This window comes from Oncorhynchus gorbuscha, linkage group LG14 (assembly GCF_021184085.1).
Source record: "Oncorhynchus gorbuscha isolate QuinsamMale2020 ecotype Even-year linkage group LG14, OgorEven_v1.0, whole genome shotgun sequence".
In the NCBI taxonomy this organism is placed as follows: domain Eukaryota; kingdom Metazoa; phylum Chordata; class Actinopteri; order Salmoniformes; family Salmonidae; genus Oncorhynchus; species Oncorhynchus gorbuscha.
Window position 1 is genome coordinate 19,337,562 of NC_060186.1, and position 18,137 is coordinate 19,355,698.

The 18,137-nt window shown below is 45.7% G+C and overlaps 2 protein-coding genes across 7 annotated transcripts in view; one reads left to right on the forward strand and one right to left on the reverse strand.

Moving 5' to 3' along the window:
• The window catches only part of scube1 (signal peptide, CUB domain, EGF-like 1), a 184,672-nt gene extending 175,088 nt beyond the window's left edge, over window positions 1–9,584 (reverse strand). For all 5 annotated transcript variants that reach the window (XM_046297396.1, XM_046297395.1, XM_046297394.1 and 2 more), the window contains exons 1-2: window positions 9,440–9,584; window positions 7,512–7,634 (exon numbers count right to left, since the gene is read on the reverse strand). In XM_046297396.1, coding sequence (XP_046153352.1) covers window positions 7,512–7,634; window positions 9,440–9,527 — 211 coding nt within the window. In that variant the 5' untranslated portion in view covers window positions 9,528–9,584. The remainder of the gene's footprint in view (window positions 1–7,511; window positions 7,635–9,439) is intronic.
• A 733-nt stretch (window positions 9,585–10,317) lies between these two features.
• Window positions 10,318–15,914, forward strand: LOC123994602 (sorting and assembly machinery component 50 homolog B-like). 2 transcript variants are annotated; one of them, XM_046297400.1, is made up of 15 exons: window positions 10,318–10,395; window positions 10,842–10,955; window positions 11,087–11,188; window positions 11,329–11,416; window positions 11,584–11,690; window positions 11,975–12,105; window positions 12,782–12,869; window positions 13,003–13,131; window positions 13,248–13,319; window positions 13,409–13,495; window positions 13,617–13,687; window positions 13,874–13,941; window positions 14,054–14,200; window positions 14,365–14,506; window positions 15,350–15,914. In XM_046297400.1, the coding sequence occupies exons 2-15, from the start codon at window positions 10,845–10,847 to the stop codon at window positions 15,393–15,395; spliced, it is 1,389 nt and encodes a 462-aa protein (XP_046153356.1). In that variant the 5' UTR covers window positions 10,318–10,395; window positions 10,842–10,844; the 3' UTR covers window positions 15,396–15,914. The 2 variants fall into 2 exon arrangements, with proteins under 2 accessions (XP_046153356.1, XP_046153355.1); XM_046297399.1 differs by having other exon boundaries at window positions 10,324–10,502.
• The last annotated feature ends 2,223 nt before the right edge of the window (window positions 15,915–18,137 follow it).

Genomic DNA, 18,137 nt, shown 5'->3' on the forward strand with positions numbered 1-18,137 from the left:
GACCAGGCTTTCCCCAAGCGGATCCTGTGTTTTACCCAACACCCAGGACAATGGATCGGATCCCAGCCGGCGAACCGAAACAACGTTGCCGTAAAATGGGCAGACTAAGCAGTCTGGTCTGGCTTCGGAGATGGGCACATCGCGCACCGCTCCCGAGCATACTACTTGCCAATGTCCAGTCTCTTGACAACAAGGTTGATGAAATCCGAGCAAGGGTAACATTTCAGAGAGAAATCAGAGACTATAACGTTCTTTGCTTCACGGAAACATGGCTCACTGGAGAGACGCTATCGCAGTCGGTACAGCCAGCTGGTTTCTTCACGCATTGCGCCGACAACCATCTTTCTGGTAAGACGAGGGGCAGGGGGCTATGCCTTATGATTAACGAGACGTGGTGTGATCATAACAACATACAGGAACTCAAGTTCTTCTGTTCACCTGACTGTTCACCTGACAATCAAATGTTGACCGCATTATCTACCAAGATAATTCTCTTCGATTATAATCACAGCCGCATATATTCCCCCCCCAAGCAGACACATCGATGGCCCTGAACAAACTTTATTTGACTCTATGTAAACTGGAAACCACATATCCTGAGGCTGCATTCATTGTAGCTGGGGATTTTTTAACAAGGCTAATCTGAAAACAAGACTCCCTAAATTCTATCAGCATATCGATTGTGCTACCAGGGCTGGTAAAACCCTAGATCATTGTTATTCTAACTTCAGCGACGCATATAAGGCCCTCCCCCGTAGTCCTTTCGGAAAAACTGACCACGACTCCATTTTGTTGCTTCCAGCCTATAGACAGAAACTAAAATAGGAAGCTTCCGCTCTCAGGTCTGTTCAATGCTGGTCCGACCAATCTGATTCCACGCTTCAAGATTGCTTCATATTACTCCAGTGCTAGCCTCTCTACACTGGCTTCCTGTCAAAGCAAGGGCTGATTTCAAGGTTTTACTGCTAACCTACAAAGCATTACATGGGCTTGCTCCTACCTACCTCTCTGATTTGGTCCTGCCGTACATACCTATACGTACGCTACGGTCACAAGACGGCAGGCCTCCTAATTGTCCCTAGAATTTCTAAGCAAACAGCTGGAGGCAGGGCTTTCTCCTATAGAGCTCCATTTTTATGGAACGGTCTGCCTACCCATGTCAGAGACGCAAACTCGGTCTCAACCTTTAAGTCTTTACTGAAGACTCATCTCTTCAGTGGGTCATATGATTGAGTGTAGTCTGGCCCAGGAGTGGGAAGGTGAACGGAAAGGCTCTGGAGCAACGAACCGCCCTTGCTGTCTCTGCCTGGCCGGTTCCCCGTTTTCCACTGGGATTCTCTGCCTCTAACCCTGTTACGGGGCTGAGTCACTGGCTTGCTGGGGCTCTCTCGTGCCGTCCCTGGGGGGGGATGCGTCACCTGGGTGGGTTGATTCACTGTTGTGGTCGGCCTGTCTGGGTTCCCCCACCCCTTGGGTTGTACCGTGTCGGAGATCTTTGTGGGCTATACTCGGCCTTGTCTCAGGATGGTAAGTTGGTGGTTGAAGATTTCCCTCTAGTGGTGTGGGGGCTGTGCTTTGGCAAAGTGGGTGGGGTTATATCCTTCCTGTTTGGCCCTGTCCGGGCATCCTCGGATGGGGCCACAGTGTCTCCTGACCCCTCCTGTCTCAGCCTCCAGTATTTATGCTGCAGTAGTTTATGTGTCGGGGGCTAGGGTCAGTTTGTTTATCTGGAGTACTTCTCCTGTCCATTCGGTGTCCTGTGTAAATCTAAGTGTGCGTTCTCTAATTCTCTCCTTCTTTCTTTTCTCTCTCGGAGGACCTGAGCCCTAGAACCATGCCCCAGGACTACCTGACATGATGACTCCTTGCTGTCCCCAGTCCACCTGGCCATGCTGCTGCTCCAGTTTCAACTGGCCTGGGCCCTAGGACCATGTCCCAGGACTACCTGACATGAGGACTCCTTGCTGTCCCCAGTCCACCTGGCCATGCTCCTGCTCCAGTTTCAACTGTTCTGCCTTACTATTATTCAACCATGCTGGTCATTTATGAACATTTGAACATCTTGGCCACGTTCTGTTATAATCTCCACCCGGCACAGCCAGAAGAACCCCACATATGCTCTCTCTAATTCTCTCTTTCTTTCTCTCTCTCGGAGGACCTGAGCCCTAGGACCGTGCCCCAGGACTACCTGACATGATGGCTCCTTGCTGTCCCCAGTCCATCTGACTGTGCTGCTGCTCCAGTTTCAACTGTTCTGCCTTATTATTATTTGACCATGCTGGTCATTTATGAACATTTGAACATCTTGGTCATGTTCTGTTATAATCTCTACCCGGCACAGCCAGAAGAGGACTGGCCACCCCACATAGCCCGGTTCCTCTCTAGGTTTCTTCCTAGGTTTTGGCCTTTCTAGGGAGTTTTTCCTAGCCACCGTGCTTTTACACCTGCATTGTTTGCTGTTTGGGGTTTTAGGCTGGGTTTCTGTACAGCACTTTGAGATATCAGCTGATGTACGAAGGGCTATATAAATAAATTTGATTTGATTTGATTTGATTTGATTTGATGTGGATTGGGATATGTTCCGCATTGCGTCAAACAACAACATTGACGAATACGCTGATTCTGTGAGCGAGTTCATAAGCAAGTGCATCGGCGATGTCGTACCCACAGCAACTATTAAAACATTCCAAAACCAGAAACCGTGGATTGATGGCAGCATTCGCGCGAAACAGAGAGCACGAACCACTGCTTTTAACCAGGGCAAGGTGACCGGAAACATGACCGAATACAAACAATGTAGCTATTCCCTCCACAAGGCAATCAAACAAGCTAAGCGTCAGTATAGAGACAAAGTAGAGTCCCAATTCAATGGCTCAGACACAAGAGGTATGTGGCAGGGTCTACAGTCTATCATGGATTACAAAAAGAAAACCAGCCTTGTCGCGGACCAGGATTTCTTGCTCCCAGACAGACTAAACAACTTCTTTGCTCGCTTTGAGGACAATACAGTGCCACTGACACGGCCCGCTACCAAAACCTGCAGTCGATGTGAGTAAAACATTTAAACGTGTTAACCCTCGCAAGGCTGCAGGCCCAGACGGCATCCCCAGCCACATCCTCAGAGCTTGCACAGACCAGCTGGCTGGTGTGTTTACGGACATATTCAATCAATCCTTATCCCAGTCTGCTGTTCCCACATGCTTCAAGAGGGCCACAAATGTTCCGGTTCCCAAGAAAGCTAAGGTAACTGAGCTAAACGACTACCGCCCCGTAGCACTGACTAGTCTCTCAGTGCTTTGAGAGACTAGTCAAGGACCATATCACCTCACCCTACCTGACACCCTAGACCAACTCCAATTTGCTTACCGCCGCAATAGGTCCACAGACGACACAATCACAACCACACTGCACTAACCCATCTGGACAAGAGGAATACCTACAGTGGGGAGAACAAGTATTTGATATACTGCCAATTTTGCAGGTTTTCCTACTTACAAAGCATGTAGAGCTCTGTAATTTTTATCCTAGGTACACTTCAACTGTGAGAGACGGAGTGTGTGGACAGGTGTCTTTTATACAGGTAACGAGTTCAAACAGGTGCAGTTAATACAGGTAATGAGTGGGGAACAGGAGGGCTTCTTAAAGAAAAACTAACAGGTCTGTGAGAGACGGAATTCTTACTGGTTGGTAGGTGATCAAATACTTATGTCATGCAATAAAATGCAAATGAATTACTTAAAAATCATACAATGTGATTTTCTGGATTTTTGATTTTCTGGAATTTTGGGGGGGGATTCTGTCTCTCACAGTTGAAGTGTACCTATGATAAAAAATTACAGACCTCTACATGCTTTGTAAGTCGGAAAACCTGCAAAATCGGCAGTGTATCAAATACTTGTTCTCCCCACTGTATGTGAGAATGCTATTCATCTACGACAGCTCAGCATTTAACACCATAGTACCCTCCAAACTCGTCATCAAGACCCTGGGTCTCGACCCCGCACTGTGCAACTGGGTACTGGACTTCCTGACGGGCCGCCCCCAGGTGGTGAGGGTAGGTAACAACATCTCCACCCCGCTGATCCTCAACCCCTGGGGCCCCACAAGGGTGCGTTCTGAGCCCTCTCCTGTACTCCCTGTTCACCCACGACTGCGTGGCCATGTACATCTCCAACTCAATCATCAAGTTTGCAGACGACACTACAGTGGTAGGCTTGATTACCAACAACGACGAGACGGCCTACAGGGAGGAGGTGAGTGTCCTCGGAGTGTGGTGTCAGGAAAATAACCTCACACTCAACGTCAACATAACAAAGGAGATGATCATGGACTTCAGGAAACAGCAGAGGGAGCACCCCCCTATCCACATCGACGGGACAGTAGTGGATAGGGTAGAAAGTTTTAAGTTCTTCGGCGTACACATCACGGACAAACTGAATTGGTCCACCCACACAGACAGAGTGGTGAAGAATGCGCAGCAGGGCCTCTTCAACCTCAGGAGGCTGAAGAAATTCGACTTGGCATCAAAAGCACTCACAAACTTTTACAGATGCACAATCGAGAGCATCCTGTCAGGTGGTATCGCCGCCTGGTACGGCAACTGCTCCGCCCACAACCGTAAGGCTCTCCAGAGGGTAGTGAGGTCTGCACAACGCATCACCGGGGGCAAACTACCTGCCCTCCAAGACACCTAAACCACCCGATGTCACAGGAAGGCCATAAAGATAATCAAGGACAACAACCACCCGAGCTACACTGCCTGTTCACCCGCTATCATCCAGAAGGCGAGGTCAGTACAGGTGCATCAAAGCAGGGACCGAGAGACTGAAAAACAGCTTCTATCTCAAGGCCATCAGACTGTTAAACAACCACCGCTAACATTGAATGGCTGCTGCCATACATGTAAAAAATGTATCACTAGCCACTTTAAACAATGCCACTTAATATAATGTTTACATTCCCTACATTACTAATCTCATAGGTATATACTGTACTCTATACCACCTACTGCATCTTGCCATCTTTATGTGATACATGTATCACTAGCCACTTTAAACAATGCCACTTAATATAATGTTTACATACCCTACATTACTCATCTCATATGTATATACTGTACCGATACCATCTACTGCATCTTGCCTATGCCGTTCTGTACAATCACTCATTCATATATCATTATGTACATATTCTTCATACCTATACACTTGTGTGTGTATAAGGTAGCTGTTGTGAAATTGTTAGGTTAGATTACTTGTTGGTTATTACTGCATTGCCGGAACTAGAAGCACAAGCATTTCGCTACACTTGCATGAACATCTGCTAACTATATGTATGTAACAAGTAAAATTATATTTGATTTGATTTGAGAAGTAGACCGGGGCAAAACAAATGGAGACAGAGCTACAGTATATCAAGTAGACCAGGGCAAAACAAATGGAGACAGAGCTACAGTATATCAAGTAGACCGGGACAAAACAAATGGAGACAGAGCTACAGTATATCAAGTAGACCGGGGCAAAACAAATGGAGACAGAGCTACAGTATATCAAGTAGACCAGGGCAAAACAAATGGAGACAGAGCTACAGTATATCAAGTAGACCAGGGCAAAACAAATGGAGACAGAGCTACAGTATATCAAGTAGACCAGGGCAAAACAAATGGAGACAGAGCTACAGTATATCAAGTAGACCGGGGCAAAACAAATGGAGACAGAGCTACAGTATATCAAGTAGACCGGGGCAAAACAAATGGAGACAGAGCTACAGTATATCAAGTAGACCGGGGCAAAACAAATGGAGACAGAGCTACAGTATATCAAGTAGAGACCAAATGGAGACAGGGCAAAACAAATGGAGACAGAGCTACAGTATATAGACCGGGGCAAAACAAATGGAGACAGACAGTATATATCAAAACAAATGGAGACAGAGACAAAACAAATGGAGACAGAGCTACAGTATATCAAGTAGACCGGGGCAAAACAAATGGAGACAGAGCTACAGTATATCAAGTAGACCGGGGCAAAACAAATGGAGACAGAGCTACAGTATATCAAGTAGACCAGGGCAAAACAAATGGAGACAGAGCTACAGTATATCAAGTAGACCGGGGCAAAACAAATGGAGACAGAGCTACAGTATATCAAGTAGCAAAACAAATGGAGACAGAGCTACAGCAAAACAAAACAAATGGAGACAGAGCTACAGTATATCAAGTAGACCAGGGCAAAACAAATGGAGACAGAGCTACAGTATATCAAGTAGACCGGGGCAAAACAAATGGAGACAGAGCTACAGTATATCAAGTAGACCGGGGAACTCAACAGAATCAGCAGACACAAAATGGTGGAAATAATAGTCAAGCTCCCTTACTCCCTCTCTCTGAGCCAGGTGTGTGATTATACAGTCATATGTAGGAAGACCGACTCACACAGCCTGAGGCATTTGATAAGTGAGCTAATCAAACAATGACACAGGTCCATGTCATTGTGTTCTCCCCAGGTTGACCAAATGAGAGGTACAGAGTCTCTGAATGGGCAATATCCAGGTGAGGTCCTCAGACATAACACCTGCTCACTCTGTGTGTGTGTGTGTGTGTGTGTGTGTGTGTGTGTGTGTGTGTGTGTGTGTGTGTGTGTGTGTGTGTGTGTGTGTGTGTGTGTGTGTGTGTGTGTGTGTGTGTGTGTGTGTGTGTGTGTGTGTGTGTGTGTGTGTGTGTGTGTGTGTGTGTGTGTGTGTGTGTGTGTGTGTGTGCTTGCGTGCGCGTGTTTCAGGCGGGGGAGACTGGTACACAGCTGAGCAAACAGGAGAAAGTGTTGAATATAACTCACTGACATACACACAAATACTTAAACAAACAGGAGACACTTGAAAAGGCCTGAAAATAGAGGCAGTGAAAACCCCTATAGAAAAAGGCCCGTCATCACCACAATCCTCTCTTGCTCTCCTATCCTGGCTAGCTCTAGGGACCAATATGACTGATGTATCGTTACCACGTTATTTGCCGTGGTAGCCTATAAGCTGATCTGGCGTTTGCGTGTGTGCGTGCGTAGATGCGTTTCGATTGCATTTGTACGGCTAGACTGGCTAGCGTTGGGAGGGAGTGTGTGCTGTGCGCTAAGCTAGCTCTAGCTCCAGCTGTGGTGTGCTTTGAGGCAGAAATGAGTGGAGGTGTGAACGCACAGCCAGGTGCTGCCCCCTCTCACCCTCACACCTACCCTCAGTCCACTTCCTACCAGTTAATTAGGAGAGCTGGCGGGGGGCTGGAGTCGGGAAGGGGGAGAAGAGGGGAGAGAAACAGGGGGTTCCTGTGAAACAGCTGTAAAACCTGCCATTACTGCTGAGCCTGTCAGAGAGCAATAGGGGGCGGGCGGAATGAAGTGCGGAGAGGACATGGGTGTGGGGTGATTGAGGATGATTATTTGGATCGGAGTGGCCGGAGGGAGGGGGGGGGGTGAATTAAGTCATATCACATTGAAGCCATAATAAGACAATGTAGTCAAACTCACCTTCACACTGCTTGCCATCTCCCTTGTACCCCGGCTTGCAGATGCAGTTGAAGGATTTGGGGGTATTCTGGCAGAGAGCATCAATGTGACAGTCATCCGTGCCTTCAGAGCACTCATCGGCATCTAGAGAAATGACACAAGGGACAACTGTAAACCACTGGTCTCCAAGGACTCATCAATAGGACTAAGTCTACAAAATAGCGATGGTTTTGGTGAGAGGTGAATGGGTTTTGTACAACCTCAATCGAATGTTTTAATCCCGCTCTCTCAGGGAAAGCTCAGTCCTCTTGGCCAAATGCAGCTTCGTCCAGATATATACAGGCTGGAAATATTTACTTTATGATGGCAAACGTCCAAAATGTAGAACTCCTCATATAAGACAATAAACTGTCAGGGAGTAACATAGTGGATGAAGGGTGAGGTTTCTTAACTCTATAAAAGATACCGGTAACACTAAAGAGGCCAAAACCAATAATCATTTATATGAATCAAATACCAATAGAAGAGAGGTACACTAGTGTATCAGGGCTTAGTGGATGCCTCTGGAATACTGAGTGGCTATAGGGAACCCTATTGATCAAGTCATTGTTAGAGAGTCACATCTGGGGATGAATCCAGGGACCTTAAGCCAGCTAATTCACACAGACAGACAGCGAAAGAGAGAGAGAGAGAGAGAGAGAGATCTATCTATCTTGAGCTGAGAAGCAGCTACCCTGTCTCCTGTCTTGCCCCTCATGAATAGCCCATATTGGGAGCCGTAAATCCAGCGTTTATTTCTCTGCGGGGTTAAGCCCTGCTGCCTGACCCCCGCCCAGCTCAACAAAATGCAATAAATAAACAATAAATGTCATCACAATAAATATTTTTTATCAAGCGGATGACTGATTTATTTTCTCCCATGTGAGCGCCAGTAGACATGAAAAATAAAGTGATAGGAGTAGGCAGCGGAATATAGCCTGTAAAACCTGGACTCGATAGTTCAACTGCCGGTTCTCACTGAGTTGTTGACAGTGAATAGATAGATGTAAGGCAGGAAACTGTTATTGCAGGTTCACCATGGGACTATTATTATGAAATACCGTTGACTAATGTAAAATAAAGCCCTCTCCCCTCTCCCGTGCTTCAGTGGCCGTCCCAATATTGACTTCTCGCCAATCCATAGTTGGAGGGAGACAAGGCGCGCCGCTTTCCGCTGAAAGGTCGTCGATAAGCAGGTTGGGACAGACTCCTCAAGGGACCGTGAAGGCCACCTTCCCAACCCATGTCCACCTCTGGGCAGGCAACTGATCCGGAAAAGATGCTATGTATCAGCTCATAGAAGGGAATCGTTCAAGCAGATGGGTGAAAAGATGCTTAGTCAAAAACTCAACTTCAAATAGTGTTTAGAGTAATATTGTCAATGCAAACTGGACTAACACGTGTTAACACTATTTCTAATTGTCAGTCCAAAATGAGTAGATATGGTTCAGCTCTGCGAGGCCAAATGTAAACGTGTTTGCAGCCCGAGTTATTTCACGCGCATATCACATCACCCATTCAAAGCCTTTTATAATGGCTAGATTTGGCATCAAATTGATATATTTCGCTTAAATTGTTTTCAATATCGGTGTTTAGCTATTTCTCATTTCCATACTGTTCAAATGTTGCTAGCCCAAACGATTCATCTTCAACCAAGTGTTCCTCAAAGGAACATGTTCTCCCAACTGTCTCAACTGTTCTCAGTCCACAGATACTCTCTAATTAAAATGAATATAATCTACGTTAGCCTAGGCATTAAAGAAATCCACTATGCTTCACCTATTCTACGCTGTCATGCGCTGGTTTGAACTTTTCAATAAAACATGAACAGGGAAAATAGACAGCACTATCTTAAAAAATATGTGTCAAAATGATATAAGACAGAAAGGGATAGAATGAGAGCTCCTTACCTGCGAGTCCAACATCCCCCATCACCTCACAGGTATTAATGAGGACGAAAAACAAACATACTTCCCAGGAAAAACAAGCACTTCCCATGGTAAAAGGCGGTGATTGAATGCAGTTTTTTGGATGTGTGTTTCTTTGATAAGAGAACCGTTTTGGTACTGGCAGAGGCAGTAGAAGAGGACAGCGAGACCAGCGGAGCCGCTCTCTGATTGGCTTGCACGCATTGGAAGAGCGGATTGGAGGTGTAGAGGGAGAGAGAGAGAGGAAAATTGGTTGCTGTGGTTCAATTGATTACTCACTGCCTGAGACCGTGACCAACACAGCAAATCATCAAACTTGATCAATAAATGTTTTCAGATATTTCTCACCAGCGCGGGGCCAAAATGGTCACCAGAGGTCTCAATTGCCTATAATGGAACTCATGAATCATGATCATGTAGGCCTATAAACTAAGGTTATACATGTTCAAGTTACAATCGTGGTGATTAATATCGAGAAAAAAGAGCTCAGGTATACCGATGTTTTTATGTTTTTCAGATGAATTGTCCCGCAGGCGCTTATTTCAATAGGCTACATTCGTAGCCAAATGGGCAGTTCTGGGCACTTCTTAGTTGGTTGTGGTCTATTCTTGTCATTCTTTACAATGCAATGGAAATACTTTGAAATAAACGAAGTCATAAGAAGCATACATCTGAAGGGACCAACATTATTATCTCTAAATATAATGCACAGACTTGCCACAGTCAAAGCAGGAACTTCACACAGGACTGAAGTTTGAGTGTAGAGATACTGCCCTCTGCTGGTCTTGGCACACACTACACAGTGCGCTGGTTTTGTCCCGCCCACCTGTCAGTGACAAAGGCACATGTTTGACCAATCACTGTGCGCAGAGCAGGCTTCGCAAAGTGTCATGGCGTCTCCCTTGAAGGGAGTTAGGACCTGGAAAATCTAGCCATTGGTAGTAGTGACTTTCTTCTCTAAATCGACCTGTTAGAAAACATTTACTTATCAAAAAGGGATATTTTTTAAGAGAAAAACATCACCATGGGGACTGTCCACGCCAGGGTAAATCTTAATTTCTTACAACCACGAAAGTGGGGATGAAATTATGCCTGACCTCCCCGTTCTGTGCATTGTATGGCGGTGTAACGTTAGTTACTATGGACGAACTCATAGGCCGTGGACAAGATACAGAAATGACATTAATGACAAAGAGTTGTATGACATGAGGCAGATGGTTATTTTACTATATTTTATGTAATGTAATGTTATTCAATATGGATTGTGTCTGGTCTGTCAGCGTGTTAGAAAATGTACCACCTTGACAGAACGAAGCTAGTTAGATAGCGATCTACGCATGGTCATATCTTCAGATCATTTTTCTACTTTCTCGACACTGTTCAGAGTATGGACCCTCTCCCGATGCACGGGCGTGACATGGGCGTTCATCCCGACGACATGATTGAGGTGCAGGAGGCAGAACAAGAGACTAAACAGGAGGTCCTGGAAAACAAAGACGTAAGCATCTCTTATCCAAGTGACCGTTACTCCAATTACAAGTTGTTCGCCATCTTCTTAGCAAAGGGAGTTGAGTAAATCATTGACCACCTAGTTGGAGTGGATGCTGAGAATCTGTCCATTCATTGCAGGTTGTTGTCCAACATGTCAACATTGAGGGCTTGGGCAGAACCAAAGAGGATCTGCTGGGCTATGAAATCTCTGAGGTCTTCCATGCTAAAAACCTTATTGATGTAAGTGTGAGCACTCTGGACTCTACATACTCAAACCTACACACATAACCTATACACATAACCTACACACACATTCTGAAATGTTCCCTAGTTTAAGGGGAAACATCTGTGCTAAAAGCTGCAGGTTGTCTCTTTGACAGGTCATGAAGAAGTCTCATATTGCCAGACAGAAACTGCTGCGTCTGGGCATCTTCAAAGAGGTGGAGGTTGTCATAGATACATCAGATGGTACAGTGTGCACCCTTAAGCAGCTGTGTATGTGTGTGCGTGTGGCTGAAACAAAATCACAACCCATCTCAATCATGAGACGTTGCCAATATGGAAGGATAACCAGTAAAACGATATTTGCGTCACTGGAGAGGAGCCCTCTGTCTGTTTTGGTCTACCCCTCCCAGGTGCGGATGCGTTGCCCAATGGTCTGGACGTGACGTTCGAGGTGACAGAGATGAAGAGGCTGACGGGCAGCTACAACACCATGGTCGGCAACAACGAGGGCAGCATGGTGAGAGAATACAAACACCACTATCTCTCACACACATACTTACAGGAGCGCTATAACAAAGCATCACACAATTGTTGTTCATTGAAACCCCTGTCACAATGACCCAAGGCTGACATTCCTATATACAATCATGTGATTACAGACAGACCGGTTAAGCAGCTTCCCTGCCTCATTTTCACTGCAAACACTTCCAAATGGGTGCATAGTGTGTTCATGTATGTTCACAGACAGGTAGAACAGGTGTGTGACCCTGACCTGGGAGTAACGTTGTCTCTGTCTTCCAGGTGTTGGGTGTGAAGCTTCCTAACGTGTTTGGCCGTGCGGAGAAGTTAACCTTCCAGTTTTCCTACGGGACCAAGGAGACTTCCTACGGCCTGTCCTTCTTCAAGCCCCAGCCAGGCAACTTCGAACGCAAGTACGAACAGGGAACACCGCTGTCCTTGCTCTCTGTGTCAATAGGACATTGAAATAGCACTTGCAGGCCTCCCAGGTGGCGCAGCGGTCTAAGGCACTGCATCGCAGTGTTGCGGCGTCACTACAGCCTGGTGTTTGATCCCAGGCTGTGTCATAACCGGCCGTGACTGAGAGTCCCATAGGGCGGGGCACAATTGGCCCAGCGTCATCTGGGTTAGGGGAGGGCTTTACTTGCCTCAGCCCGCTCTAGTGACTCCTTGTGGCTTGCCGGGGGCCTGCAGGCTGACCGGTTGTCAGTTGAACAGTGTTTCCTCCAACACATTGGTGCAGCTGGCTACCGGGTTAAGCGAGCGGGTGTTGGCGGGTCATGTTTCGGAAGACACGAAAGTCGACCTTCGCCTCTCCCGAGCCCATTGGGGAGTTGCAGCGATGAGGCAAGATCGTAATCACGAAATTGGGGAGAAAAAAGCAGTAGAAATTACAACATAAAAAACATGGCAGCCACTACACCGCAAGTGCTATTTTGTTTCAAGTTGTGATTGTTTCCATCAGTGGTCATATTGACAGTATGTTATGTTGCCGTGGTGATGTATTTATAACCTTTATGTAGAACATAGTTCAGTAATGAGACGAGCACTGCATGGATCACGGCCCTGACAGGTGTTGTCTTGTTGCAGCCTCGCTCTCAACCTGTACAAAGTCACAGGCCAGTTTCCATGGAGCTCCCTCAAAGAGACAGACAGAGGAGTCTCCACTGAGCTCAATGTAAGAGGACTCCTACTGTATGTGTTTGTGGGTCTGTGTGTGTCACATTTGTTGTTGTTTTTTTTTCCTCCATTTTATCTGCCTTTGAATTTCCACAGGGATAACTTTCTCACTCTCCCTCTCTCTCCTATAGTTTCCTCTGTGGAGGACCAACCACACTCTGAAGTGGGAGGGTGTGTGGAGGGAGCTGGGCTGTCTGGCACGCAGTGCCTCCTTCGCCGTGCGAGAAGAGAGCGGACACACCCTCAAGTCTGCCCTCTCGGTACAAAGCCCTTTGTCTCTCAGTTCCCTTTTATCTAATAATCTAAACCCTTAATGATCTTAACTCTCAAAATAGTAAGAATTTGAGTCAATCTACTGACGGTTGTTGTCTTGCAGCACACCATGTCCATTGACACCAGGAACTCTGCCATCTTCCCCAAGAAAGGTGCCTTACTGAGGATCAACCAGGTATGTTTGTGTATGTGACTTCCTCTGCATAATACACCACTGTAGATCTATATGAAGTGGCCATGCTGATGTTGTCTTGCCCTCTGTAGGAGCTGGCTGGCTATACAGGCGGAGACGCAAGCTTCCTGAAGGAGGACTTTGAGTTGCAGGTCAACAGACGGCTGGTCTGGGACTCGGTAAGGGAACACTACTCAGTCCCTAACCTGGGGGGGAAATACCCAGGACAAATAGGAAGTGAATTATGGGTACCTGAGTGTTCAACATGTCATATAACATGGCCCTGGTGGTCTCTTTCAGGTCCTCTCTGCCTCCCTCTGGGGTGGGTGTCTCCTCCCCATCGGAGGCAGACCGTCCTCCATCGCTGACAGGTAGGACCACTCCCATCAGATTCATGTCACATGGATTTGATAGAAATCGCTAGGTGGCGCCATTGAGAGAACTCATTCTGTGAGGTATTTATCCTCTAGTGTTTAGGGGATATTGTGAGCACCTGTGGTCTGTGAGTGACATTTGGACGTTATTATATGTCATTGACATATTTCTGTATTGTCCAGGTTCTATCTGGGCGGTCCCACCAGTGTGCGAGGATTTGGAATGTACAGCATCGGCCCACAGAGCGAGGGTGAGGTCATGCGCTCTCTGTTTATTTGAACGGGCATGTGTGGTGCACAGGGTTGAATCAGTTGCCCAGAGTCCTGATGATGAAACGTAAGGTTTTACCTGTGTTGCCACAGGTGACTACCTGGGAGGAGAGGCGTACTGGGCAGGCGGGCTCCACCTGTACACTCCTCTACCCTTCCGTCCGGGCCGGGCCGGCTTCGGAGACCTCTTCAGGACACACTTCTTCCTCAACGCTGGGAACCTGTGCAACCTCAACTACGGTGGGAACCTTGAACCTCATATTAGTCCATGTTCTGTTTTTCATTGCCCCTATTAACTAATGAGTTACATATGGTACATACCTGCAAATAAATATTCAATTGTCTTGTCTGTGCATCTGTGTGCATTCTGCCTCTTCTTACGGGTAAGTGTTTCCTGTCCCCAGGAGAGGGTCCAAGAGCACACCTACAGAGGCTGGCGGAGTGTATCCGCTGGTCGTATGGAGCAGGCATCGTGCTGCGTCTCGGGAACATCGCCAGGCTGGAGCTCAACTACTGCATTCCCATGGGGGTTCAGAGTGGAGACAGGTACAACACACAGACATTTGGAGGAGCAGGTCAGACTTCAGTAGGCCGGGGCTTTTATATAGCGCTCTAGAAAGAAAGAAAAATCGTAAGAGCAGACTGCATATACACTCCCAGAGATGCAGTGGTGTAAAGTACTTACATCAAAATACTTAAGTAGTTTTTTGGGGTATCTGTACTTTACTTTACTATTTATATTTTTGACAACTTTTGCTTCACTACATTCCTGAAGAAAATGATATACTTTCTTCTCCATAGATTTTCCCTGACACCTAAAAGTACTTGTTACATTTTGAATGCTTAGCAGGACAGGAAAATGATCCAGTTCACACACTCGAGAACATCGCTGATTATCCCTACTGCCTCTTATCTGGCGGACTCGCTAAACACAAATGCTTCATTTGTAAATGATGTTGGAGTGTGCCACTGGCTATCCGTAAATAAATAAACATGAAAATTGTACTATCTGGTTTGCTTAATATAAGGAATTTTAAATGATTTATACTTGTACATTTACTTCAATACTTAAGTATATTTAAAACCAAATACTTATTTTACTCAAATAGTATTTTATTGGGTGACTCACTTTTACTTAAGTCATTTTCTATTAAGGCATCTTTACTTTTACTCAAGTATGACAATTTGGTACTTTTTCCACCACTGCAGAGATGATAGAACGAGAGATGAGAGGTGTTATTGCTGCAATGCCATACAGCTCATATGTGCTGTAAATAAACAGACACACAAGCCATAACACCTAGGTATAAACAGACACAAGGTGCGGAACATATAGGTCTCAAAACTTTTCTGTGGCTCATCTTCCCTATTTTTCCTTCCCTGCCTCAGGATATGCGACGGCGTTCAGTTTGGAGCAGGAATCCGCTTCCTGTGATGTCATCACCCTGCCGCCCGGGTCCAGCAGCAGAGAGCACGATGGGAAAGGGAGAAGAGCATTTTCACTTGTTATCCGTTGAGTGTAACACTAGCTGTGGGAGCCTACCAGAATGCATGGTTCTGGAGGAGTGCCCCGCCGCCCTTTTTGATATTAACCAATAATATCACCCACTGTTTGCTGTGTTAATTTTCCACCAACCAATTACGTTTCTGGCCAGACAAAGACATTTGGGTTTATCTCCCCTGCCTTCCAAGACTGCTGCCTGCCCTATCCATAGGGAAGTGACTATTGGTTTTGGTTCTAGATTAATTTGACCCTATTAGAACTCTTTCCAACTGATTTGTCGGTTCTGCTGTTTGACGTGGAGAATTGAGATTTGACTCCCCCTCTCCACAGCAGCCCCTGTGAATCTGAGGTGGGAACCCCAAGTGTGACCCTCCACCGCTGCTCTTATTGTTAGTCCTCTTTTTAATGTTGTCTAAGTTACACAATAAATCCCAAAATAAATCCCCTTAATCATTTTTTTGTGGTTTCTCGTAGACACACACACATTTGCAATGATTTATTCAGATCCAAAGTTTATCTGAAACACCCTCAGACCTGCATTTAACGACTGCAGTTACAACACACACAGGTGTGTCACGTACAGGTCTCACTGTAGCCTGTTTTATCAGCCTGCAGTTATTAATAGTCACACTATTGGTATATAAGTCAACTCCTGATATATTCAATGGCTTGGGAGTGCACCAACTGTCTACACTTAACTGTAGCATGCAGACAATCCAAAGCATGTGCAATTGCAACTAGTGAACTTCACTGCATTGTCAACATTTGATTTACATTGTATTTATAACATATCAACTATAATCTCATGGTAATCCATCTAGTTTTTACAGACAAGTCAACTGCTCATTGAATTCCTATATGCAGTGAGAAACGACACATTGAAGAGCCATGATAAGTCGATCTAGGAGCGCAGAACAGCTGCTGACTCGGCAAGGAATGTATCCACAAAGCGTCTCGAAGCAGGAGTGCTGTTCTTGGATCAGTTTTGCCTTTTAGATCATAATGAGTAATATTATATGGACAGATCCTAAATAAGCACTCTGAGAGGCTTTGTGGATACGGGCCCTGGTGTGCTACACAGACAGCCGAGTACAGTAACCATGTACTGACATCAACCTCTCTACTGTAACAGGTGTGTGAATCTGCCAGCCAAACAACCTGACTCAGCATCTCTGTCGCTCTCTCTACTGAACTCTGTTGAACCGTGTTCATCCATTCTGTCTCAGAGAAAGCCTGGTGGTTTAGTTTTCATTTGGAGGTGGATTTTGTCCCTATCAAGCATCAGCAGACCAGTATCAAACGCATATGAACACTGTGCTGTGGGGCTTGTATCCTTGTAAACAGCCGCTGGCAACCCTCCAGACCCCCTCCAGTGGCGTGGAGTTGTGACACTGATCCCAGCAATATCGCTCCCTCACAGCACACCAACACCCCTGTGTAATAGACCCTTCAAAGCTCACCTCTATCTATATTTTATTTGTGTCTGTGTGTAGTGTGTGTGTTTTTTTCCTTCCTTCCGGATCCCAGCAGGGGGGGGATCTTCCAATTCTACATTTAGTAAATAGTTGGGGAGACTGACTCACTGATCTGTGCCTACAATGTAGCCTCGTGTCCAAGTTTAAAATGTAATGATGGAAATATATTGTTGCATGCATTCTTTAATTTGTCCTTCCAAACACTGTTCTGTTGTGACAGTTTAATTTCAAAAAAGTAATTTCCCCACTGAGACATTGTTCTTTATCATGTGATGGGTGATACAGTGCCTTATATTTCCCTCATGACTTTTTCAACTTTGACACGAGGATACATTGTAGGCAAACAAGACAACATATTACATTTAGGTACTAAGATTATTTCCAAATGTGGTAACAGGCAGTAAGTACACTGTTGTCATGACTATGACATGGACACAAGTCAGTAATACAGTATCCCATAGGAAATCAGATGGCTTATAGGGGGCACTAGAGTTCAAATGACCACAGTGATATCGGTAGACATTTTTTGTGTGGGTCAGTGGTGTGTGTGTGTGTGCCCACCTCTTCATACTGAGAAGTAACTCAGTTGACATTGGCATGGGGAAACCTGTGCCAGGCAGTTCAGTGTGGACGGGGGTAGAAGAATGTTTGATCAGAGTTCATTCACTATGGGAGTCACAGCAGCAGGTGTGTTCTCGCTAATATAGATATAGGCAACACAGAGAGTAGAGTACTGGTGCGTTCTAACAGTTGAACATTGAACCAACTGAGTCTGCCTATAATGGAAGACAGAATATACTGTATGTTGAAATGGAGACTTATGATTGATTCTTCTTTACAGAAACTTGAATCTGAATTACAGAACAACAAATCACTTTGATACAGATACAATTGTCCTCACTAATAAACAATACAAATGCATAATTCTTCATTTAAAACATTTCCACACAGGAGAGGGCATAACTGTGGAGTGTTTAAAGCATCTTGTTGTGAATGTTTGGGGTTCCTTCCACTACTATCTAGAGAGAACTGCCCTGCTATAGTTTTCCATCGGGAGTTCAGCAGAGGTCAAAATGTGTTTACACATTGTTGGTTGTCCTGAGATGGAAAAGCTGTCCAAACCTGGGCCTGTAGTGAATGGATGAAATTAAATGAATGACTAAACAATCACAGTTACATATGGTATGATACTGATGTG

Excerpts from the sequence above, each read along its gene's own strand:
- LOC123994602 (XM_046297399.1), top strand. The coding sequence starts at position 10,482 with ATGGGGACTGTCCACGCCAGG. Across the intron at positions 11,417-11,583 it reads TGTCATAGATACATCAGATG|GTGCGGATGCGTTGCCCAAT; the intron begins GTACAGTGTGCA and ends TACCCCTCCCAG. Across the intron at positions 14,201-14,364 it reads CCTGTGCAACCTCAACTACG|GAGAGGGTCCAAGAGCACAC; the intron begins GTGGGAACCTTG and ends TCCTGTCCCCAG.